At 43.6% G+C, this 25,807-nt stretch overlaps 1 protein-coding gene across 4 annotated transcripts in view; it reads left to right on the forward strand.

Moving 5' to 3' along the window:
- MAD1L1 (mitotic arrest deficient 1 like 1) overlaps nucleotides 1–25,807 on the forward strand; it is a 349,790-nt gene that overhangs the window by 190,482 nt on the left and 133,501 nt on the right. For all 4 annotated transcript variants that reach the window (XM_035339410.1, XM_035339411.1, XM_035339412.1 and 1 more), the window contains one exon: nucleotides 5,968–6,058. In XM_035339410.1, coding sequence (XP_035195301.1) covers nucleotides 5,968–6,058 — 91 coding nt within the window. The remainder of the gene's footprint in view (nucleotides 1–5,967; nucleotides 6,059–25,807) is intronic.

Consider the following 25,807-nt stretch of genomic DNA (forward strand, 5'->3'; position numbering starts at 1 on the left):
TGCGCATTTCTCTGCAGTCAGAATCAAGTCTGAGGAAAGTGTTTTTTTATGATTCTAGATTTAAGCAGTCAAAGGGTATAGTTCAGCCTTATTTTGTCTTTCTGGCATTTTCTGTGTGCTGGACATGAACCTGGGCCAAGCTCACTCTTCAAAGAAGAGGCTCCTAGTCAAAGCAACACATGGTACCTCAGGGGGATAACTCTCCCCCTGTGTTTGGGGTTCAGGAATAATTCTCTGTGGTCCATGGCAGAACCCTCCACGTGTCACGGCTGGATGCGCCCTCTCTGTGCAGCAGAGATAGACTGGGTAGCTGTGATGACAGAACCGGAGGAGTTTGGAAGAGAAGAGAGATCAGTATGCAGAGGGTTGGATCTGCTGCTCTTGCCCTCCTGCTGTGTCATCACGGGCCTCAAGTGTTTACTGGATTTTACATAGCTGCTAAGGAGAAGCTAGCAACATGAGCTCCACCGCTCACCCTTCCAGCTACAGGCTGCAACCAGAAATGAATTCTGGCAGAAAACAGGGGGAAGAAGAGTACAAACTTTACAAATTGGAAAGTGGGGAAAGAAATCCCTCAAATTTTGACAGAGCTATTTTCGTTTCTGTAGTTTATTGTGGTCTTTGAAATCCCATTAACCTAAGGACGAGGTGTCTGGCCTGAGCCCAAGCACTCCAGTTAGCTGCTGTCATGAAGGAATGTGAAAAATAGAGGAAAACCAGTAGAAGCCAGCAAGAAGGGTCTGCAGAACAGGAATGGACTGTGAGCCTCCAGGCATTTCCATATACACCCTGTGGTTAGGAGCTAACTTCTGAAAACAAAAGCAGGAGACATATAAAGGGAAAAAAATCCATATTAATCCTTTGAATCTGTATTCATCTCCTGTGAGTGAACGAGAGCCTTTAAAAATATACTTTTGTCTCATTTTTCTTTAGTATGGAAAGTAAATTTTCAGCAAGAGACTTGAAAGAGTTCATCAGTTTTTCCTCCTCCTCTTGAGAACAAAGTGCTCTTTCGTCAGACCTTTTATAACTTTAAATGTGAAACTCTCTCCCACCATCATCGTTTCTGAAGAGACAATAAAAGCTGGTGCTAGTGCTGTCATTTCTCACACTTCTTGCAGCTCCCTCTGAAATCACATTTGTTTATATTCTGCAGATGTTATGAAAAGAAAAAGTGGTCAAACTCTTGAGTTCATGTACTGTGGGATATAGCGAAGCAGAGAGCATTTAAGCATTAACACCTTTTAGAGGGAAGGTGATAGCTGTGCAGGAACTAATATTTCAGAACCTATAAATAAAAGAAATCTATTTTTTTTTTAAAAAAAGAAACTTCGCTGAAGACTTAAGTGGCAACAGCTGAAGGACCTTTTCATCTGGAACAAATCTGAACTTTTTCTCTCTGCTGTCAAACTACAACCCCAGTAAATCCTAAATGTTTTCTGTGGATTTGGTGACTGGGTAGAGTTACAGTAATTCAAAAGAAATTCATGTCCTTGCCAATGCCTATTAGTCACACTTGCTGGAATTCTGTCTGCTCTGCTCCTAACACCATCTCAATGCCATCTGGATCCCTTAATAGCATCTTCCCAACACATACATTTTCTGCTCCATTCAGTAGTTTCTTGTTCAGCAGCAGCATTTCCACATGGCCATGTCCTCTTCACAGATGGGGCCTCTGCAAGACATGTCCTTATCGGCGATGCCCATGCTATTCTACAGGCAATCGGGTACCACATCTGCAGATGTTAAAAACAAATACAGAAGCTAGAGAGGTGATGGTGGCGAGTTGGCACTGTTCAACACCTGGACTGAAAGGGACTTTTGGAAGTACCTCGATGCTAATGAAAAATCATAAAGAGTATCCCCTTCTTTTTATTTTCTGCTTCTTCCTTCTGAAAAGCAAGCAGCCTGGCATTTGCTGTCCAACAGCTATTGCTTACCCCTGAAACACTTCTTGGACAGACTGAACACACATGGTGTGATGTCTCCTGATCCTCACAAACGTCATTTCAGTAGACCTGAAGCTGCAGGTTTGTGTTTTTTTTCTGTGTGTTCCCTCTTCTAATGTGGGACAGTGAAACATGCAGTGGAGGCAACATAAAGCTCAATTTTGGGAAGAGGGAAAATCTGCAAGTCTGAGCAAATGACAATTTATCTGTGTTCTTGCAGTAATTCATGGTCTGAATTTTTGGGTAGACCTGTGTGGGGCCAGGGGTTGGACTCGATGATCCTTATGGGTCCCTTCCAACTCGGGATATTCTATGATTCTACATCTGATCTTGCAAAAGGCTGCAGAGATGGCTGTCGTTGGAGCCTTTACCTCTGGGTTAAGTTGTCTGCATCTCATGCAGGAAAAGTCTCCCAGAAATGTGAAGAGTTCTTTTTCACAGTTTAAATATTTTCCCGTTTTCAAACCACTATATGGAGAATAAGTCGGTAAATTTTCCAGAAATTGATCTGAATAATTTTCCCTGTGTCGTTAAAGTTGAGAACGGTGACAGTATTTTAGAAAGTAACTGATGTTTCTTCCTTCCTTATGCCACAAGGCTGCTTTTAAAATGAGCTCACGCATTTGTTCTGGGCCAGCCGTTAAGTTGATAGATGGCTATGCTGTACCCAGATGTCGCTGTACTCTCTTTTTTGTTGTTCTCACGTGAACGTATCGCTGATTGTTCTCTTTACCAGAAAGTAACTCCCCTATGTAACAAGTGGAGGCATGCAAATTGATGATAAAGTAGCATCACATATCTTGCTGCAGATGTCCCTGGACAGAGAGCATGCACGGTGCATGCAGACTAAGGCTGCCTCTATAGATGCCGGAGCATCATTCAGAAGCAGTACACGGTTGGCCCTGTACCTGAATTTACCTAAATGAAAAACTCAAGTGTGAAGCAAGTAAATATTTTTCAATATTTGACTGCCGTATCTTAACCACCAGCTGCAAATGCGTTTCTGTGTTTATATATAGATAGGATTTCCCTTGCTTCTCTTTCTTTGCCACTGGGGAGTGTTCCCGAGGGCTGTAAAGCAAAGGTAGAATAGCACAAACTGTTTCCTAATGGCTCTTAATGCTATCCCACTGGAGATCCAGGACACTTAACGGCGTTAAAAATAGGTTAGAAGAGGGCTAAGCAGTGAAAGCACTAGTGAGTCCTAAAAAGCTCCCTGGCACAAAGAGGTTACGGCAATGTTCCTGGACCTCAGCACAGAGGAAGCAGCAAGCTTTCTCTCTGAACGAGTGGTGTGGAGGCAGCGTGGAGGTCCTCCTGTCTGAGGCAGCCTCGTCTGCCGACCCCGAGGCTACCGGCCATGAAGTACGTGCTCTGGGGAGGGCACGAAACTGCTGGTGCCCGGGTGAGAAACGGAGGGCAGGAACAAAATTAAATCTTAAAATTGCAGGGAAATGCCATAAAATGTAATGAATTAAACCTCCCCTTGTTATGGCCTGCTTGTCCCTCAGCTCTTTCCAGGTGTTTTCTGGTGATTGCTGTGGGTGATTTCAGAGGGCACACCAGAGGCCTGAGCTCAAACCTCCGTCCAGAGAAGTTTTGTAGGCAGATAACAGCGTTGCAGCTTATTTGGGAGCCATTTAGGGCAGAAATTTGTTCTAAATTAAAATCCAGCTTGTCAAGTATGGAGAAAGGACTGATGAGAGTCCTGTGTCTGGCTGTGACCTTTCAGGCGCTGTTGTGCTCATCTTCCTCAGAAAAAAAAGCGTTGCTGTTCTCGTGGCCTCCTTTGCAAGCCATTTAGAAACATGCCATTAAAAGCATTAATTCCATTTTGAATTTCCATTTTTTCTGACCTTTTCAGTCTCCTGCTTCTTCAGCATCCTCCATCCCTGCAAGCTTTGTGCCTCTTCTGGAAATTATTGATGATCTTTTTTAATGGCCTACACAGTGCTAAAAGCCACTTGTCTGAGAAGCTTCCAAAAGGGAAAAAAGATGTTACTTAATAATATCTGAACATTACCAGCAGGGGTCAGGCTTACAAATAATTTAAGTAATTCAAGCTGCATATTTATAAAGGAGACATCTCTGTGCTGAACATGTTGTAGATCAGCCAGCTTCTGTGGAAAAGTTTGTAGCCTTTCCCTCTCTTGCCTGGTTAATAGGAGAGACGACTTCTCACTCGTACCTGAAATTTCTGTTGTATAATTCCTGGATATTGGCAGATGGGCATGTTGTTTGTTGTCACAGTGCAAAGATTTTCAGCTTAATTTAGATCGTTTAAAAGTGTGTGTTATCAAGCATGATAATTAATTTTTAAAAACGATTATGGTAAAGAATCCTCCAAAACCTGGATGCAAAGATCGATGTTAATATGTATTAGTTGTGCAGTTAATCACAAGAAGATAAAATGAGAAAGGTGAGGTTCTCAAAGCAGAGTTAAAGTTTTTGTACTCTGGACTTAAATTCAAGCAAAAATGTTATATTGAACTTTTTACAATAATTTCTCCTGCATAGCAAGTTTGATAGAGTTCTCTGAAGGATTCAACAATCATTTGGCTAAAGCCGATATGGTTGATATAATATGTTTGACCTTTCAAAAAGCTTCGAGCCAAAGGTCTCAAAGAGACATTACTCTGTTGGAATAAGAAAGAAGGTTCTTTGTTGGATTATTAAGAATATAAAAATCACAGAGGGCGTCCCAGTTTACTGTCTGCATTGATGGCCAGTAGTGGATGCCCATGCAAATTGGACAAAGCTACTGGGGGGGGGGTACTTTGTCGGAAGGCTCTCCTAGATTTTATTGCATTTTCTCCAGGATTTCCTGGGCCAGAGATTGTATCTTTCTGTTTTGGGAAGCTTGGTACATTTTTCTTCCATTATTTTATGTCATGCACATTTAAAAGATGGAAAATCAAGGAATAAATTTTCAGTTTTCACAATATAGGGGGTTTTCCACTAGGTCTTAGAATGGTTTTTGTTGGGGACTTGTCCAACACAAAAAGAAGTTTGTGAGTAGTGAGGGGATAGAGTTTGAGGTAATATGAAAATATACAGGTTATTAGGCTGTTAGTATTTCGGGAGAATCTTATGGTGCTACCTGATAGAATAAGATGTGAGGTTGAAGATAAAAAAATACAAAACCCACGGATGTATGAAAAACATCTTCTACTTGTACAATAGTGGGCTGTAAAAGGGCTGTTATCACTCTAGAAAGAGATCTCACATTATTGTGAACATTTCTCTAAACATATCAGGGAAGTGCTCAGTGGTTAAAAAGACAAAAGGAATACTAGGAATTATTAGAAAACAAGTTGAGACCAAAACAGCCCCATACTACTGAATACAGCTGAGTGCTGTTTGTAATTCTAGCTCTTCCCATAGCAAAAAGTTTATATAGAACTTGAAGGACAATAAAGATGAACAGAAATATGGAAAGCCTTTGATGTGAGGAAAGACTAAATTGAGATTCTTCAGGAAATAATACAGGGAGGCTTTTAAAGTGGTACAGAGAGGGGAGCATGGTACAATTATTCACGGTTCTTCACTGCAGAACTAACAGGCGCTCAGTGAAATAATCACATGTGAAGTATAAAACAAAATGAACTAATTTTTCATACAGCACATAATTAAATTGTGGAACTTACTGCCAAGGAGCATTGTGAAGGCCAAAAGTATAAATCAGATCAAAAAGAGATTTGACACATTCATGGAGATTTTAGCTGTTGGTGGTTATTGAACATGATGGTCTAGACTCGGTCTCTCTTCTCAGGAAGTATCTAAGTTAAATCTGCTTTATATTCAAGTTGTGTATTTTAACTGTGTATTTTTGAAATTATATTTTAATTGTACAAAGTTAGTTCAAGCAAATTGCTAAAAGATACATCTCAGTAGCATAGCTTTGTGACATTGAATACAGGAATCATCTGCCACTGTCTGTGATCTCAGTTTTTACTTGATTATTTGTAGAGAGGCTGGGCAAAGACAGAGTGTTTATTATCTTGCCTTTCCTCTGCAGGATGAAAATTGAGGAGCTAGAAGCTGAACGCAGCAAGCTGGAAGAGGAGAACAGATCTCTGGAAATGAAACTGGAGAAGCTAACTCTGCAGGTAGGAAACTTGGGCGTCCAAAAAAAGTGGCTGGAGAGCCTGATGCAGTCCATACAGTTCTAGCAGATTGCCAAATTGAACCTTACAACATGCACATTGATTTCCCTTAGTCTGGGCAAGGTGCTTTAGGAAGCCTGTGCAAAATGCACCCATACAGCTTTATCTTTGTGTTATTGAAGTGTTTGGATGTTGAATTCCACCACACACATCAAGTTTTTTCAATATGCTTGTCCAGAACCACCAGTTTGTGGCATCATTAGACAGTAATTTTCTAATCCTGGAAGCATCAGTGCTGTTGAGAAGATGACATGGCAGTGTCACCAGAGCACAGACAGTGAGAGGCCAGAGGCATGGAGTCAGGAGGATGAAGGGGTGTGCTTGTTTTGCTGTGCTACTGCAGGTGTTATACCATTTGTTGAGGTAGGTGCCATCCTATATGGCAAAAGGTCTTCAGTTTTTCACTCTGGAAAGATCAGTGAAGTCTCACCCTCCCTGAAGGAGGGCAAGGGAGCCCACAACAGTCAAGTGGACTGTCTGTTCAGCCTGCTCTGATGCTGGTAACAGCTTTCCTGCGCAGAGGAGGAGCATGGAAGTTTCTTCAAGCTTTCATAGCATTTCCTGTCTGAAAGGTGCTGGGGCAAACAAGAACCTGTGCATGTTTGTTTAATCACAGCCCATCCTGCTATGAACAGCATTCTCTCTCCCTGCTGTTCTCTCTGATATGCTGAACAGCTCAGCATTGTAGCATTTCATTCTCTTAATTTTCCTTTCTTTCTCTTTTTCCCCCCATTTTTGTGTAAATTGGTTCCTGGAAAAAAAAACAAAACAAAACACTGTAGTTTCGAAATTACCCAGATTTCTGTCAGACCATTGATTGTATCCTGACACCTATTAGAGGTGAATCAAATCTTTTTTTTTATTACCAATTTCTAGAGACAGGGGAAGTGACAGCTTTGATAAAGCAAGGAGCTAAGAGTTGCTGAGCATCTCTGCTGAGCCACGTTTAGTGTGAAACCTGTCACCTGGCTCTCCTTTAATTGGGTTTCAGTCATCAGGAGATGAAAGCTTTGGGCTGGTGTTTGGATGCTTAGGTCTCCAAAATACACAGCAGCAGCTTTGGTTTCAGAACAGGTTACAACTCACTCAAGTCATACTTAATCTGCAGTCATCGTCTTACCATGGCTGCTGGCTTGCCGGGGGGGGGCCTGACCAGAGGAATTCCCTGTTTTCTTCCTGATGCTGAGACATGCTCTGTGCTGCTCTCGAGATGCCAAAGCACCAAGTGTTGTAAGGCTCACATTCAAAGAGGAAAGGTCCAAAGGCTATAGTGTAGTCTTGCTAATTTTCTGCCTTGTGGTCATCAGCATCAGCTGCCATTTGGACAGCTGAGCTTCTGCAGCATAAAAAAGCAATGTGGTGATAGGCTGGGAACAAGATGCTCTTCTCCTCCCTCGTTTCCCACTTGGATCTTAGAGGTGGCTGCCAAAAGCAGCTTCTCCGAAGGAGGAGGAGTAGAGAGGAGAACATAAATATAGGAATATGTAAGTTGAATGCTAAAATGTCAGTATTGATCAGTGTGTGCCCGCCTGAATGGTCAAGATTTCAGAACTCCTCAGAGGACAAAACATCAGCTTGCCTGGTTTTTATTCACCTGGCGTATAAAATACCTTGACAGGCCAAGCTTGGAGTGAGTTTTTTTATATACATGCTGGAAAACAGTTCCTTGGAGTGGGAACCCACTAAGTTAAGGATAAGCTTAGTAATTCACCTCTTTTATCAATGCTGAGAAAATACACTAAGGATATTATTATACGCTGAGATAAGGTCACTAAAATGTTGCTAGTCTGATGTGATTTATTCCTATCTCTGAAAGAAATCACTGGGAAATTATGGGTTAAAATAACTTCCCTTTATCACAAAGGGAAAAATAAAGTAAGAAAAACTTCAGTAAAATTTTCTTGTGATTTCTGTGTGTGAATAGAAAGGTGATTGAAGTTACAAACATGGGAAAACAGGGCATCAAGTCAAATAAAAGTGTAAGAGAAAGTAGAGGGTGTTTTTAAACAAGGTAGGAAGAGGCCAATTTCTGACAAATCTTTATCTGCAGTTCCTTTTTTAAAATAAACCTAACTTTCTGGAACTGTCTACTGAATGGAAGATGCATGGGGAGGCTGTATTAAAGTAGGGAATTTGGAAGAGGCAGGATTTAGAATTAGGGCTTCGACTGCTTGACACAGGACTGGACTGAAATCTGAATTCACAAAGCCGTGTGCGGTGAATGAAATCGAAGGGCATACAGCTAATGTTTCCTAATAAAAACCGTCGAGGTTTGGCTGCACCGATGTGTGGAAAGGAATAGGATTTCAAAAAGGTTTGCCGCCTCTCACGGCCTCTTGTAGCTCAGTACTGGCACGTGGCTTTTGCTCATCTCAGCTTTGGCTGCCGATAGCAGTAGGCACTTTGGTGTAAGAGAGGCGTGTGATTCACACTCCCTGAGCTCAGAATTAGCAAATAAAGAAACAGAGCTACCGATAGCTATCTGCAGCAGCGTATATAACATCTGACATCTCTTTGTATTCCTTGCTTGTGTGGGGACAGCTTGAATTATGGCTGAAGGCGCTTTCCACCTCCACACACCCTCTCTTCCGAAACCCCTTGGCTCTTGACACCTAGCTGTAGGCTGCATTGATTTTCCTTCACTGGTATAAAGACTTTAGCATGGATATTACTCACTGGTCAGGTCTTTACTGCTAATAAAAACCTCAGATTACAAAAACACGAGAAATGTTTGGACTGTAGGGAAATGACACCCTGCTGAGGTGCCTCCCCCCTCACCCAGGACATTATCTGAAGAATAACATCTGAACTGCGGCTCAGCAAAGGGATTCAAGTATTATGTGAAAAGAGAGGGTTTAACCAGACAATTTTCTTTTCCTCCCCACTGTCTTCTGATGAAGCAAAAAAGACTGAGTCTTTAATCTGGGAAAGAAAACGTGCTGTTACTGCTTGGTCTGTGGTGGGCAGGCTTGCTGAGGTTTCCGTGAGAGGTTTTGGTTTGTTAGTTGTCCGAAATGATTTGGACCGTCTTCCCTTGTTGGTGGTGCAGCTTGGCCAGGAACGAAGGAGACTGATCAAATCAGTGCTTTTTGGATAAAGTGGAAGGAAAGACTTGTGAAGAGTGTTCAATTAGCATTTCTTACTGCTAGGAGCCTCGTGTTTACAGGCAACCAAGCGGATGTGAAGTGTTCCTTATGCAAATACTACGCTCCTGCTTTTCCTGCTCTCTGCTCTTTGAGCTGAAGGAGAAGAGATTCTTCAACTTCGGCTGCTTCAAGGAAGATTGATTAAAATCAGCTGCAGTTTCACTTAATTGGAACCATATGCTTGGCAAAGGAGCAGGACTAGTTAGAAGGCCTCGTAATTTGTTCACAGCTGGTTGGTAAGAAAAATGAAATTCCAGTTTGAGTTTGATAAGTGGATCTCTATAGATAAAAGTCAGGGAGGTGCTTTTTTTACACTGAGATATGTTTGGGCTTGGAAATTGTCACTAGTCCCATAACCAAGCTAGCATCCTCATCCTTTTGTGCATGTACATGTATATTTATGAGGCCAAATAGATAGAGCTGTTATTTTCGTGCTAATTTTGGAGTAAAAGGAATCACTTGTGGATGCTGGCAGTGAAAGCAATCTGAGCAGGGTCCCAGGAAGCTTGAAAAAAGGACCCTGGAGACTTGCTGAGCCCCTTGGTTTGGCTGTGTGAAAGGCTCGGGGCTTGGCATGGGCTCTGAGCTGATCAGCTTGTGACTGTGATGCCCATAAACATAGCAGTAACTAATTGTCTTTAGCCTTCCTGCCAGTCATTGAAGTAACAGCAACAGCCCTAAAAATGCGATGTTATTCATACGTATTGCAATAATTGGCTTTGTCCATTACCTCAGGGCTTGAAAGGAGTTGTTGACTGGTTAGCTACAAGTAGGAGCTCCTCTCTGAAAACCACCTTACACAGCAGGAGGGGAACATGGTTTTTACACAGTGTTTCTTAATACGGAAGCAGAACAAAATAGAAGTGTGTTTGTACGACACACAGCAGTGTCATTTTAGGCTGTTTTATCTCCCCTGAGCACTACAGCACTGTAGGTAGGTTAGCCTGAGTGCTGTGCTGGCTCTGCTAGCTGAGCTTGCCCATCCCACTGGGTGTTTCTGCACAAAGTTCGGTTTTGGATGGAGTGTCAGGATGGATGAGGGTGCTCTGCTCTGTGACCTCGAGTTCTCCCTAGTACATTTCAGATGGAACTGCTTGGGAAAATGAGGTGTCTAAGGCTTGGTCTACTTCAGGTCTATGTGGTATGGGGGACACCCATCAGAAAATGTTCCCCAGCCAGAAGCTGGTATTTAGGCTAAATTTAGTTGTTGGAACTACAACAAGGGACTGAATTCCAGTGTCCACAAAGGAACTGCCTGAGAAAAACTTACTCCACAAGAGGTACTGTGGGAGTGTTTGTTCCATGCTGATATGACTTTATTCAGAGGTGTTCATTAATCCATGTACAGTAGTTCCTTTCTAAATGTCAAACTTTACTATTGTTATCGACCATTTTACAATTTAAGATATTAATATGGTTAAATTAAATCTTAGTTTCTTCCAGGTTTTAAATTGATTATTTTTGCACAAATTAAAACAAACCACTTGTCGACTTCCCTGCTGGTTGTGTTGTAGCTGTAATAATTTAAAGATAAGAAAAAGGTGAGTTTTGCAGGCACTTTTTTTTGGGGTAAGAATATCTGATATAATTGCCGAAGTTAGGTACAAATAGAGTGGGTGTCTGCAGGCTCTGTCCTGTTTGTCTGCTTTAGGTTATTTTAATTGGACCCATTGTGTAGGTCCCACCCATGCAAGAGGCTCTGCAAGGACAGCTGCCGCCTGCTTTATTTCATTTTCTTCCAGGAGTCAAACGCCCATGGACGATGAATATGCTGGGACATCCAGAGTAACCTTGTGCCTCTGTTCTGAGGGAGCAGCAAAAGGGTGCTGGGAGCTGTGCTCCAAGCAGATTGTTCTGTGTGATCCCCTGTGGTGGATAAAGGCAGTGTTTCCCCTCTTTAAGCATTAATGACTCATTTTATACTTAGGACTTTGGCGGCCAGGCGGTAACTGGCTTGGAGTTAAGAGCCCAAGGCAAAGTTGAGGTCATTTAACAGTCTAACTGTTCATTATGTGACCAGTGAAGAATGATGAATGAATCATTTACAGTGTTATAAAACTTAAAGGGATATTGTCAACCTTTCAAAGTTTCCTAATTGACCTCTCAAATGCTCGTGGTGCTTCTCCATGGATCATCGTGATGCTTTTCCTTTCTGGGTTAGCCTCTGAGGCACAGCTTGCTCTCACTCAAAACCTCAGATGGTCAAGCTCAGCCTTTTTTTTTTTTTTTTTTTTTTTTTTCTTTAAAAAAAAAAAGGGGAAAGAAGGAAAAGTAAGAAAAAAAAGAATTTCCTTAAATGAATTTGAGCAAACCACATTTGTATCTCTTCAGTCAGGTGTAGCTTTTGCTGAGGCATAGGAACAGATTTGTGTGTGCTTCCAGAGGGATTTAATTACAAGATAGGATACCTGAGAAAAGCGGGAAACACGGTAAAAACAAGAAGAGTGCAGGTTCTGGTCTGCAAGAGAAGGTCATGTACAAACGTACTGCCCCACTGCGCCAGTACCTTGGGTTTCATGGGAGCGTTTGGAAGTGGCTGGGGTGGAGAGCAATCTGTGATCCTTTCCACAGACTCCTGCTGGATTTTTTCAAAAGTAAACTCCTCTTTCACAGGCAGAGATTATCTTCTGAATTTGACAGACTGCACCAAGTCTCCACCGATCTGACAAAGTGCATATCTGCCCAAGTGTGCATCAGCAAAGGCAGACTACTCTGGGGGTCATTCCACAGTTTTGCTCAAAACACCAAGAAAAAACCCATGTGGTAAACGTCTGTTGTCTCGGTTAAATTTGTACCTTTTGGTACTAGTTATTGACCCGATAGCTCCACTGTAGCACAGGCATTTCATTCACGGATTTGCATTCCTAACGCTTGGCCTCATAGCAAATGTACTTTCAGGTATTTGCGGCTACCTTTATGCTTTCTGCAGTCTCCCTGTGACCTAAATGCCTTTACTCCTCGCTGTAAGCTTATAACCTGGACGTTACGGGTATCTGGCAGTGACTGCTAGCAGGTACGGGGTGCGTGTGTGGAACATTGAAGGCATTTGAGAGCATGCATGCAGCCAGATGGCTGTGACTGCAGCATGGGCTGGCTCAATCCGGTACCATGGGCAGCAAGAGCAGTGATAACGGGGCAGAGGCAGTAACGTGCCAGTGGCTGGAGCAGCACTGCAGAGTCGCTGAGCAGGGTCTAGTGGTTAGTATGAGCAAAAACCTGTGCTGGAATGCCTTCACTCTCATTGTGGCTCGCACTAGTTAGGTGAAGCTGCAGCCAAGCTGCTTTGCTGTGTAGGTGTCTCTGGTGTGGTAGACTGCTAAGTGTAGATACTAAGTGCTACCCAAATGAATCACAGGGAAAGAACTACCCCTGTAACAAGCCTGTGATTTGTGCTAGAAGGACTCTGTCATCTGGGGGAAAATATCTTGAATCTTGTGTGTGTGGATTGGGTATAGGAGGAAGTCCCAGAACCAGTGTAAAGCAGGAGTACAACGCTGGTTCTATCATTATATATACATAAAATATACTTCAGCCTTGAGGAATACATGGCGCTGAATTAGCCGAGGCTATGCAAATATTTGTACATGTAAATTCTGAAAACATTGCAGTTATTAGAATTAACAGGAATTAGAAATGTTCCTTGGGGTTGGAGAGGAGAAGCATAAACATGTCAGCAAGTTGTGGCGGTTCAAAGAGAAGCTGCTTCTTGGCCTCTGTGGCCCTGATAAATGTGATGTGCAAGTGGATGTCTAATAAAGCAAGGACATGCATGGTACAGACTTGCTAATGTTGGTTAACACTGGGGACCGTGATTGCATAGATTCACATTTGTGCAGGGAAGTTTTACCAATGTGCCCTTTTAAAAAAAAAAATAAGGAATTCGTACACTGAATATTAAACAACTGAAGCTCTAAGTTTTACTGCCAGAGCTAACACAGAACTGTTTATTTCATGCAGCACCTTTCTCAAAGTTCTGCAGAAACTGATTAACATTTGCATAATACATTTAACACAAAAATCCATAATAAATTCATTAATGTACTCCTTTCGCTATCCCTGCAAATATCAGCAGTTGTGTGGCATCACACAGCTCATTAGATGAGCAGAAGAGAGGATGGGTGAACACTGGATTTCCTGAACAGCTCTGAAACAGGAAAAGGTCACTGCGCTAAGCCTTGCTACCTGAGCAGCAGCATGGGGAGCTCAGGGTGAGTGGGGAGAGAGCTGAGGAGGGGAAAATGGCCCCCTGGAAAAGGTCTCTGCACCCACAGGTATATGCAGCACAAACTTGGAGATGACATCCATGCTAGAGTAGGAAAATCAGCGATGAGCACAAAATGTGGATGAGGATACTGCCACAGCGAGGAGGAGGTTGCTCCTAGAGTGCATGTGTTGTGCAGGGCCAAACACCAGGAAGCTGTCGAAGCCCTGCTGCGGGACTAGAAAGCTGTTTGGAAACAAGCCGTACTTTCCGAGCAGTTATTGCAGAACAAATGGTGAGGTTTTAAAAGTTGTGTACGATTTTATTGCGTGGTAGGAGGTTCACTAAGCCAATAAATCTGGGGGTGTTCTGTGTGTGTACAGCCTTCATGGACAGAAGGCACGGTGATGGACGTGGTGCTCTGTTAGCGTTGTATTGAAGAGCCAGAGTAATTTCAGCTACAGGTAAATGGTCAGATACATTTTTATTTAAAAAATGCCCCTACGTCGTACAATGATAGCTGATAAAATATTAGTAAGCAGCAAGTACAGATGACTTCCACGCAAGAACAGCATTGCACTGATTCCCCAGAATCTCAATGTGAGTGAAAACCCAGGCTGGGTCGGCAGACACAACCTTTTTAAGAAGAGGCTTCGCTTTTCAGCTCCTCTAATCTTATTTCTCACATAGCAAGGAAGAAGCAAAGTTTCAGGAAATGATAAGAGTGACTGTCCCTTTATAATTTTCTAGTTTTACTGTGTAGTCATTTGATGGCACAAATTAGTTTTCAATTGTTCTTTCTTCATTCTCCATTATTCTTCTGCTTTGAATTCTGCTGTGATGTCACAGAAACAAAACAAAAATGTCGTTTTGAGCTAAATAGGGAAAATAATGCATGGAAAGGTTTGTTTACAGAAGCTTTGTGCTTTTCCTTAGATTTCTATGAATAAACACCATGTCCTTAAGTTACAGCTCTCTCCGTATTTGGCTTTTAGCTTTTCATTACTTGTTATCATTTCAGCCTTTGTTTGACAAACCAATTACTTTCAAACTTTTGATTAAAACAAAATAATAGGTCACAGTTTCATGCTGTCCTTGTCTTTCCCCTTCTGTTATAGTCTGGCTTTTTGCCACTGGTCTTTGTAAAGTCAAAGTTTTCAGTTATATTCTTCAACAGTTTTATTCTCCTGATAAGGAGACCCTGGTTACAGTGCAGGATTTTTCCTCTGCTGCTTGGTATGCGGAAAACTCGACACCGTCTCTAAGAGACAGATGGCCAGGATGTCTTACCTAGATTATGGGAAAGAAACGAAGTCAGAGTTCAGGTTTTTGGTTTTCTTTTGTTTTTGTTTTTGTTTTTTTTCTGTGTGGGGAGGAGGAAAATCTGCCTGTTTCATGCTACAGTGAAGAGTGGGCAACGACAGTAATGCTGTTAAAAGGAACTTGAGAAAATGGGGTGATACTCTGAGCAGAGCCTGCCGGGAAGGGCAGCGTGCTTCAGAGGAATAATGTGGTGTCTGCTGGGGGGATTCAGGGCGGTGAGATGGTGATACCTTATCTTCCACATCCCACAGCCCTTTCCTTTGACCAGAATGACCTAGCACCTATCTGAAGCCTGGAGGCAAAGAACTACGTAAAGAAAATGGGTTTCCCCTAAAGAATTTTATCACATAGTAAAAGGGAAACTTGATGTGCCTTTGTCACTCAAACGCTCGGCATTGTGCAGTTCAATCTGTAGCTTTGCTAGGGATCAGAGTTTGTAGGGTGTCTGGGGAGAACCAGGGCAGTCTGAAAGGGGCCACGCAGGGAGGAGTAACAGCCCCATGCACGAGCATCTCTGCTGGTGCACCCTGAATACGGTCCCTTTCCAGTCTGTTTCAAAATTTGCCTCAACTTCCCTTTGCTTTTGCTTGATAAGGCTCTAAAAAGACATAGGTCCATATAAACCAGAAAAAATAGTGGTTTTTGACAGCTTTTCTGCCTAGATACGAAGGACAGATAAGAGTAGAATGGAAAAAGATGCTTAATTTCGGTAGAGGAGCTGTTCTCTTCAAAGCCAGATAGACAGCCAGGGTGGCAGGGTGAGTGAAACGCTGTGAAGAGGGTGGGTCTGTATCTTTTTCAAAAAACAATCAGTAGTGAGATGCTGCTGCTGCGTGTGCAAAGGAGCGGTGCAGTGTGTAAAGCCCAGCAGTGTTAAATACGGGTGGGTTCCCAGGTGATCTGTCCCATCTCTGCGTTTCCCCAGGCGTGGGGTTTGGCACGTCAGGAACACCGCTGCTTCCCCTGCTCAACGTTCAGGCCTTACGTACCGTAAATAATACAGGAGCTGTGCCTGTTCTCTGCATTTTTGGCAGGGCGTTTAAAATGAAATAAAAATTCCCTGAAATACGTTGTGCATGTCGGACACAACATCAGATGTTTGGCTCAGATTGTGGCCTTTCAGAATAAAGACGGTGCTTTAGAAAAAAAGGGGGCATTGTGATTCCGGCTCTGGTAGGATGAAAACCTTGAAAACCCACTAACATAAAGGCTGCTCTGCAAGCACGATCTCCACAGAGATCCTCTCGTGTGCTTTTGGTCTTTTTCCAGTGGATACATTCTTTCTGTGCAATACGGCCACGGTTGCAATCAGTAGTAATTACAGAAATTTTCTCATTTTTATGAGTAAGGGGATGTGAAAAGCTGTTGGCAAGGCACTCTGTGTAGGGGAGCTCAGCTGTAGAACTGCCTTCCCTCCGGATCCCGGGTTGCTGTCCTCAAGGTTATTTCCTTAGGAGTCAGGGATTGCTTATGGGTTGGTATGCTCAGTGTGCAAGAAGTACAGGATATGCACGAGTTATGGCTGATATTACTGTGGTGAAGCAGCGTGAACACCGAAATACAGCACGTGGATGTGATTATATGCACGGACGTGTATTTGCACACAAGCGTTAGGATGCACGCAGTTGTACCTACGTGTACCCGTGCCTTCGGGGGGGGGGTGCAAAATAGGAAACTTTACCCAGATTGTTTCAACAGAATTGGTTTGGAGTGGGATGCGAGGGACTGTAAAGGTGGCTGAACAGAGACGGAACAGGGAAGGAATTTTCTCGGGGTGAGAATGGATGGAGGGGGTAGGCTGGGTGCTTCCATGGGGGTGCTGCAACCATAGCAGCTGTCAGACTGCTCCCAAAAGGTTCATAGAAGTTCACATGAAGGATGTGGCAACATCACATTCCTTACAGTCCCTTTCAGGTGGATGGTGGGATGGAGCAGTTACTGTGCAACATGCAAAACAGTTCCCTGGTGGAAACTGACTTCTAGGGCCACGTAATTTGGGGACTGAAAGTGCAAAGTCTTTTGGCTTTTCTGCTTTCCCAGGGTCTCTGATATCCTCTGAGTAAGATGCCGCTGTTGGCACTAACCATTCAGAAGACAGAGCCGTGTCTGCACCTGGGCAGTTTTGTGTGGGCCATTCCCTCAAGCATCCTAGGCAAAAATACCAGCTGTCCTACAAAACAGACCTACTGGTCGATTCACCAGCATATTCCTCCTGAGCCTTTCCCTTTCATCCTCTGCTGTCTCAGCTCCTTGGCTCTTCTGTTCAACTTAATGCTCTTTACTGATGTTGCATGCTTCCATGGGATCAAAAAGAGACCGAGCCCTTTTGATATGTGTGAAGGTTGGAGACGATGCCCTTCTTCCGATGTATGCAACGATAGCTTGAAAACTCGCTGCTGGGCTAGGTTCCTTCTGAAGTATTTATTTCTCGAGGCAGTCAGATCAAGATAATGTTGAATTCACTGCTTGGAACAGTTAACTCAAAGCCCTCCAGAATCCAGTAGGTTGTCCCTGTGGCCTTTCCTCATATTGTTTCAGTTTATCCATAAATCTCTCTCACTCTTGTAAATTCTATGCGAGGAGGTGACTCTCCCCATCTGAAAGGATTTCAGAGCTGCTTGAAGTCTGCTTGTACTGGCAGAAAAAAACAATTGAGCTTTGAGTTTGAACTGAGAGGCAGATAAGATCACCAGAAGATTTCCACAGCAAATGCAGAATACATTCTTCTCTAATGCATTCTTAGTGCTGTCGTGCAAATAATGGAATCGCTTGGGGAAAAGGAAGAGGGGACTGGGTTGCTTCTTTTTCTCTTTTTCTCTTTTTTTTTTTTTTTCACACTCCCAAATTTTATGAGAGTAGAAAGTAAAAGTTAGCTTCTCTGCATGACCCAGGATGTCTGTCAGAAGTAGCAGAAGCTAATTAAAATGTCACTTTTTGTTCCTGAGGGTGATGAGGTTGAAAGAACCGATCGCTTCCTTGGTTCAAGGGACTTTCCTGTGTCTCTGCTTCCATCTCCTCCCTGTGAAAGCAAGAAATTCGTTCTTTGGGGGTGGGATTGAAGCCACGGGGTAAATCTGGCCTCTCTCTCTCTCTCTCTCTGGAGTAAAGCAGGAAATAAATCCATTCTTGCAGTTACTGAGGCAGTCTCTCTCCAGCTGGGCCATGCCAAGGGTGCTGTTTCTGCTGGCCCCTCGTGGTCAGTGCTGCTGTACTCCGTGTGGCCAGACCACGGGCTAGGAGGGGCTGGCAGGCAGTCCTCTGTCCTCTGGGAGGTTTGCACAGCCTCTCTGTTTCAGTGCCTAGCCTTGTGAAGTGGCAAGGCAAAGCGGTGTCCTCCTCTTCGCTTCCTTCTGTTGAAAAGTACTGCGTATGCCCTGGTAAGCCAAAGGAATGACGGGGAGAGATAATAACACAGCCTTTGGTACGTTCTTTGGAAACGCTCAGATGGGAAAGAGGTGGTCCAAGCCATGCAGCCTGCATCATTGAAAAACACTGAACAACAGCAAAAGGAGGGGAAAAAAATGGATGATCATCAGGGAAATTGCTATAATGGTAAGATAATTAGAACACAGAATGATTAACATTAGTCAGTGTGCTGCGTTGGCAAGGACTGTGCAAGTTGACATAATAGGCCTCTTCCATTGCAAACGTGTGGATTTTCAGCGTTCAGTTTAACACTTTCATGTGACTTTAATAGAGTTTGCCACTGAAACAGGCATGTGGTTCTCTGGTACTGTTGGCTGGTTTTGCTCTCCCATGGCTGGCCATTCGAAGGACCATCTTGCTTTCTTCTTGTGTCTACTGATGATTGAAGGACAAAAGCCATTCTCACTGGGGAGTCCCTCCAGCAGTGAACTACTAAGGTGTACTCTTTCAGTTGTACCTGTTGAAAATGAATCTCCCTGAAAAAGAGCAAACAAGCAAAACACCGAAACAAGAAGAAAAAAGCAGTTGTCTGTCAGCTCTACCTTAACGCTTGGAGAGCCCCCGTGGCAGCCCCCTGCAGCACCTTTCCCCTCACTGTGCTTAGACAGGTAGTGGCTGGCAGCTCTTGGCTGCTCGCCGTGTTGGGGCGCCCACGTTAGCACACGCTTGGTTTTTCTTCTGTGTGCTGCGGGGACCCAGATCCCCAAACGGGCATGTCCCTTCCTTACAGCCGATGAAACCAAATGGTGCTATGTGGCAGAAACCCTCCTGACCTCAGTAGTGCTTTTTCTCTGTCCCACCCCTTTTCTGAGTAAATAACAAACATTTTTTCTTTAAAGTGTGGGAGAGTGTGCCCAAATCCCCCCCTTTGTCTTGGGCCCTCTGTTCCCTGCAGGAAAGGGGGACTGGGAAGGAAGTGCAGTCATGCAGCTGTGTAATGAATATGTAAAGAGTGTTTTGTGTGGTTTGTGTTTTGTGGATTATTTTTTCTCTCCTTCTGCCCCCACCTCAGATGAAATTCCTGCGTTTTATCTGTTCCTTTGGGCTGGACAATCAGCAGATGCAATCGAGGTCTGTTAGGATGCAGTGATCCAGCATACAAAGCAGTCGCGTTAGGACCAAGGAGCCAGGACTAACAGGGAACAAAGCTGGCAGCAGAAGACAGAGAAATATGGCAGAATAGCATTCATTAGGGATCAGATTCAATAACTGTAAAACGATAAGTTTATGATCAAAGTCTTACTTGAAGCGTTTTAATGACACAGTTGTTTAATCCATTTAAAGCAGATAGATAAGGAGTTAAGTGAAATCTACAGCAGTCGTCTTTCTGAGCTGTTTATGAACCTGTTACAGGCTACAGATCGCTGTGAAAGGCACAGGATGGATGGCTGCTGTAGCAGCTGAATAAAACATAATGGGCTACCAGTCTTTATATGCTGATTTACATATGAGGTCAGTAAAACTTAATGCAAAGGCTTGTGGTTTGTCTTAGGAGCACACGTGGTTCCTCAGCTATTTTTAATGTGTATGTTACTAGCAAGACTATGGATGAGGGAAAGGGCAGAATTATTTTCAAACCATTCTGTGCCAGGACATTTAATTCCCAGTGGGTGTATCTCCTCTGGAAGCAGCAGCACTACAGGCTGCTGTAGTGACAGGATTGAAGTGGGCTCTGGCACTTGAACCACCGTGTCATCTGCCATAGGAATCACACATTGAGAAAGCTCAGGGGGTCAGGGGAGCACACGAGTTGTTTCTCATCTTTCCCTTCCATTGCTGGGCTTGGGCCACCTTCCATCCCTCACCTCGCGTCCCTCCTCGGTGAGTTAACATCCTTCCTGGCTTTTCTTGCTGAGCATTAAAACTCGGTGCAGAGTCGGATAGCAGTCCGTGTGCGTGCTGGTGGAGCAGGGATCTGTCTTAGTAGCTGTTAGCCACCTGGCCGTTAGGAACCACCCGATGCCACTTACAGCCAGAGTGCTGTCTGCGTGCCTGGGGACTGTACCTGTTTCTATTTCTCAAGTACTCATTCTCCCCTGGAATACTCCTCTCCCAACAAACACACCCCTGGGCTTGTGACGTACCTACCAGGTCCCACGTCCCACATACTCCCTCAGCAGAGGAGTCCTTTCCACTCGTTAAACACTTGGTCTCCGTGCAGAGCCTTTTCACAGCTGTAGAGAAGCAAGCAGAGGGGGCTCTTTCTCTACTCATGGCTCAGGGCTGGTCGAGCGGCTGGAAGCAAAGTAGTCGCTGCTGCTGCATTGTTCCGGGCAGCGTTACAGCTCCGGCTGTGCCTGATGCAGGCGGTGGCGGAGTTGGTATCAAGCTGGTGGAGAACAGGGAGAATTTCCAAGGGCTCCAGGCCATCTTGTTTTCTACCTGCACAGAAAGTGTTGCTGTCCTGCAGTGGTATTGATTACTTTTAAAGCAGGGAGGTGATAAATGGACATTTTGGGTCGTTTGGGTAGATGGGACTGCAGTGGACAGAGATGTTTAAATTGAGCCTGGAATATCTTCACTTACTTCATGCTGGTTTTCTTGCTCATCCCAGGAGGAGGTGTGCTCACATCTAGCAACAGAGCAGTCCCGTGGAGGGGCCTTCTCAGCGCTCTTCACTTGTCCTGTGCACAGAAACCGTCTCCATCCTTTCCCTCTGGCGTCTCTGCCCCCGGCTGGCTCCTGCTGCTACACTTGTAGGGCTGCCACCCACGGCTGCTCGGAGCTGGGCACTGCTGGGAGAGACGGGCTCAGGCTGAAAGCTGCACAGCGTGCCACAGCAGCCAGGCCAATTACCGGTTTGTAAGCAGCCTTGGGTCCACTGTCTGCACACTGCCATTTCCTGAGAGAGAGTTGGAAACTGTTTTGCTTGTTTAAAAATAAGTAAAGTTTGCCTTCTAAAACTTTAGCACCAGCAGCTCTCTCGCTCACTCTACTTTCCTGTTTTCCTCCACTTTTCAGCATCTGTTTGCTTAGCTAATTTTCTTTCCCAGGAGCTCAGGGACTGAACACTTGAGATCTCACTTGTAGGGTGTAATGTTTACAAAGCTGGGTTTTAATCCACCTTCTCTCTCTGAGTGCCTCGCTCTTTGAGGAGGGAGCTGGGCTAGCAGCCGCTGCCCAGCCTGGGACTGGCGGTGCAGCACAGCAAGCTGCGTGCACTAAGCGTGGTTTCCCACTTCCAACCCTGTATCGGGGACACGGGAACAAGTTGGTAATCTCTTGAAATCAGATGTTGGCTGCTTGCTGTGATGCTTGCTGATCTATTGTAGCACCCTAGCAAAGCCTGTCCGTGACAGAAGTGCACAGACCAGCAATAAGGTGGTCTTAAGGAAAAAAGAAAGCAAAATCAAACAAAAACACAAGGGCTCAGGCTCTCTTGTTCATTTATAAATATTTGGTCAAATAAGGTTACTGCTGCAAAAGTTAAACCTCCCATGTAGATATTTGTGAGGCTTTGAGTCAAGATTGAGCTCAGCAGCAGTGGGAGGATGATGGTGCAACAGCAGGGGCTGGTAGCATGGAGGGGACTGGGAAGAGGATGGTTTTATTGTCTGGGTGTGGGCCTGGCAGCTTATAAGGCAGGAGATGTTAGCAATCTCACCTCTGGGGGGCGGGGGGTTATGTGAGTAAGCTTCTGTAGAACTTGGAGATAATTGCCCTTGGTCCCCTGTGCTGCCAAGGGGATGCGCAGCACCTCAGTCGTGGCAGCCCCAGCGGCGTGGTGTGGTTTAGAGGACACAGTGGGACAGAAACATTTTGGTGTTGAAAGAACAAATCCGCCTGATTCTGTTACAGTAAACTTGCCTGGACCCAAGCAGCTTTGGTACTTGGGCCCAGCTGATTTATCCTTGCAGAAGTTGAGCTCTCAGGACCATGAGTTCCTCCCAAGGGGGCTGCAAGGACCACCCAACCTGGTAACCCAGTATTTACTGACCAGCTCACCTGGTAGAACTACACTCCTGATTTCCCTGGTTCTTTGCATAGCAGAGCTTCTTTTCGAATAGGACACCATCTCATTTTACAGCTTTTGAGAGAAGCCAAAGCATTGGTGTGCGTTTTAACTTAATATGTAAGGTACAGAGCTGGTGTGAAGGTACACATCAATTCTTACAGTTGAATTCTTCCAGCATTCAGAAAACAAGTTGGAGTTTGCAGTTGGTAAGGATCCAGGCAGAATTTCTAAAATCAAACAGTTCACATGTTCAGCGTGGACAAGCACATTACTGCTCCAGAGGAAGCAGGTGTGTGCTGAGGAATTACAGTGTGGGATTTTTATATTTTTCGTATAGAGAGGCAGCCATCTTATGGCCTCCTGGAAGGTTTTGTAACATGGATTGAATTACTATCATTAGCTAGGAGGTAGTTCAGGGGGTGTTGGAATTGGGGATTAGTGACTGGCTTTATCTATTACAGAAGCCCACTTTGTAGCTGACGGCTGAAGTTGGCTCTCAGTGTGCCAGCTCGTGCTGCTCTGGGTGCTTCCTGGGGGCAGGACCTTCGTTATTTATCTGTCTAAATCTCTGCTTGATGGGCAGTCCTGTTGTTACCATTGTTTAAAAATAAGTAAAGTTTGCCTTCTAAAACTTTAGCACCAGCAGCTCTCTCAGCATGCTAGGTGAGAAATAATCTGAGATTACAGGGGTAAATTATGTTTGTTCAAGCTATTTGCTTGCCAGTTCCACTCCCACTCTGCAATCCGTCAGGTGCCTCCTTGTCTCAACAAAATGAGATGACAGATGATGCCTTCAGAGGGCAGCTGTGGAAGATGGATGGGTGACTGGCAGCAGGATGTGAGGTGGGAACATTAACAGTAGTCTATTCAAGCTCTGGCAGCAGAAAACAGAAGATGAACACGTATGCAGAATGTTTATTTCACAAGGAACGTGTACACAAAAGGTTAAAAGAAGGATGTATATGGAGGTGTTTGTGTGCAGTTACTTCTTTTCTTGAGCTTTTACATCTCAGTTTTAGTTCCTCTCTTCATCATCTCCCAGAGAAAGTAGAAGTGCTTAAACAAACTTCACTCCCTGCCTCAGAGCCACGATAGCAGCCCGTGGATGACCGTGCTGGCGCGACACTGTACATGTGGGTAGCCCTGGACAAGTCAAGTCACAGGCAGAAGGAGGGCCTTGCAGAGGAGCTGTTCCATAAGACAGAGCACGAGGCTGCCTGCTGGAGTGCTGGGAAGGGATGAAGTGCAGAGCAGCAGTGAGCATTTCCAGTGCCTACGGGACAATTCAGGGCTGTGGCAGGAGGAAGGAGACCTGCTGATTTAAAGCCTAACAGCCAAGAAAGATGGCAGGTGACAAACCTGTTTCCACTACCTGATTTTATTTGCACTCTAATCACCAAGTAACCTTTTTATGAAGCTTTATGTAGTGTTCCAACGAGCTGGCTTACTCTGTATGGATCAGCATGTGTGTGTTCAAGTTGTCGTTACAACTGTGAAAAATAAATTTCCTTTAAGGAAAAAGAAAAAAAAAAGCAAAATCTCAGTGTCTGTATCTTAAGTGTCATTCTTCTTTTCCATCACCTCAGGATTTGAGTGGCTCTGCCAAACTGAAATACTAAAATGAACATAAATTTGAAAGTATTTTTATATTTAGAGGCATTGATTCCAATATAATTTCTCTCCAAATTAAAACTCTCCTTGAAAAAGATTAAACTGTCAGCGATAGCATCGAGGTTCTTGTTATGTCTAAGAGGAATAAATGCTGAAGTTACAGAATCGTCTGGAGGCTTAGAAAGAGGGGGAATTAATAAAGTGAGAGAATGGATGAAAGTGGTGAATAACACTTTTTGAATTGGAGGAAGTAGAATGAGTTGAATTAAGAGGTTTATGGCCAAAAAGAGTACCCATTTAGACTGATTTGCTGTATAATGTAAAAAAATAGTTTGATTTAGAGAAATCTTTATCCACTAACTTGTGGTTGCTCGACAGTCTGTTTTTAATAAGGCATGAAATATTGATTTAAAGATACTAAGCAACAGGCATTGTATAGGTTTACCTGGCTAACCATCCCTATTAAAAATGGGTATTCTTTTCAGTTCTCTGACTTCAGAGTGAGCTATTGGGTTTTTGCTTTGCTTTTGTTTGCTAGATTAAAGAACCTTCTAGTATTAGATATCCACTAAAGACCTTGATCAAATTGCTTCAGCCTTCTCTATAGTAAATGAAATAGTTTGATTTCCATTCATCTCTCATTGTAAGGCATGTTTTTCAGATCATGAATCATTCATGGAAATCTTCTCACAACTTTCCTTAATTTTCAACAACCCTCTTATGCTGCAGGCACACCTCACCTGGATGCATTATCACTCTAGTGGTCTCATCAATGCTGTATTCAGAGACAATATTGTTTCTCTGGCCCTACTCAATTTTCTACATAAGTGCATAAAGGTCCTTGCTAGTACCCTTTTTCCCCCCCACAGCATTAAATTGGAAGTAACCCTTAGCTATTAACCGTGAGCCAAGAACCCTCCACACAGCATTGTCTTCCAGAAAGTACCTGCTGTATTGTGTGCCCGAGACTAGATTCTGTGCTTTGGGATGTCTCACGGTGTGTTCGAATTTGTGTAGAAAATTGTGCTGGGCACAGTCAGATTTCTAAGCTACCTTTGTGGGCTTTGTTGTTTCCTACAATTCTCCCTTTGTGTTATCTGCATGTTTTACTAAGGACTTATTATTTTCTTATGTATCTTAGAGAATGTGTGCTGCATACTATTGGTGAAAGAAGCGATTCTTATTGGAAGTGACTGGAAAATGTCACTGTTGGTTCGTCAGTTCTTCGTCCCTTTCAAAACTGTTATAGTCTTACTTTGCATCATCCGAGTTTTAGAAGAAAATGTGATTTTGATACCGAGGCAGGTATCTTATAGGATTCCTATTCTGTTATGTCAACACAGTTATCTTAATTAACTAGACCTGAAATCTCTTCAAGTGTATTTGACAAGACCTGTTTTCCATGAAATTGTGTTACCTGCTTTTTCTGATCTTTTAATGGAGTTATGTATCAGTCCTGTCTTGTGAGTTAAGGGGATTCAATTTGTTGCATTTTGGAAGCTTCATGAAAAGTGAACGAGGAAGCAGATAACTTGATCTATATGAGGCTAGCTGCTTAATCTCATTTTTCAGTCTTCACAGTCTATTCACCAGCCAGTGCTGTCTCATTCTGACTGTAGCAAATGTGAAACGTGCGGATCGATACTGCCAATGAGTGATTAGTAATTTGCAAACGTCAGTAAGTGAGTTCATCTGATTCGAGGCTTTAAGTTGGAGAAGAAAGTAGGGAAGCAGTGATTGAGTGGACTGAAATAACGGAAACAGATATTTCCTCTCAGGTGAAATGTAAACATTGTTGAGCTCTGTTAAGCAAGAAGATAGTAGAGATTTGTACTCCTTTCACAGTGATTAGAGAAAATAATATTTTTTTTTCTTCCGAAATCACCAACATCAAATGTGCTTTTCCCTTATCATCTCTCTTATCTTTTTTTTTGTTGTTGGCTGTTGACCTGCTGGAGGATAGAAGTGTATAAATTTATGCAAGTAAGGTTTCTTATCATTTTCTTATCATTTTTCTTGAGGCCACTTAT

Source organism: Oxyura jamaicensis, chromosome 14, assembly GCF_011077185.1.
Source record: "Oxyura jamaicensis isolate SHBP4307 breed ruddy duck chromosome 14, BPBGC_Ojam_1.0, whole genome shotgun sequence".
NCBI classification, from domain to species: Eukaryota; Metazoa; Chordata; class Aves; order Anseriformes; family Anatidae; genus Oxyura; species Oxyura jamaicensis.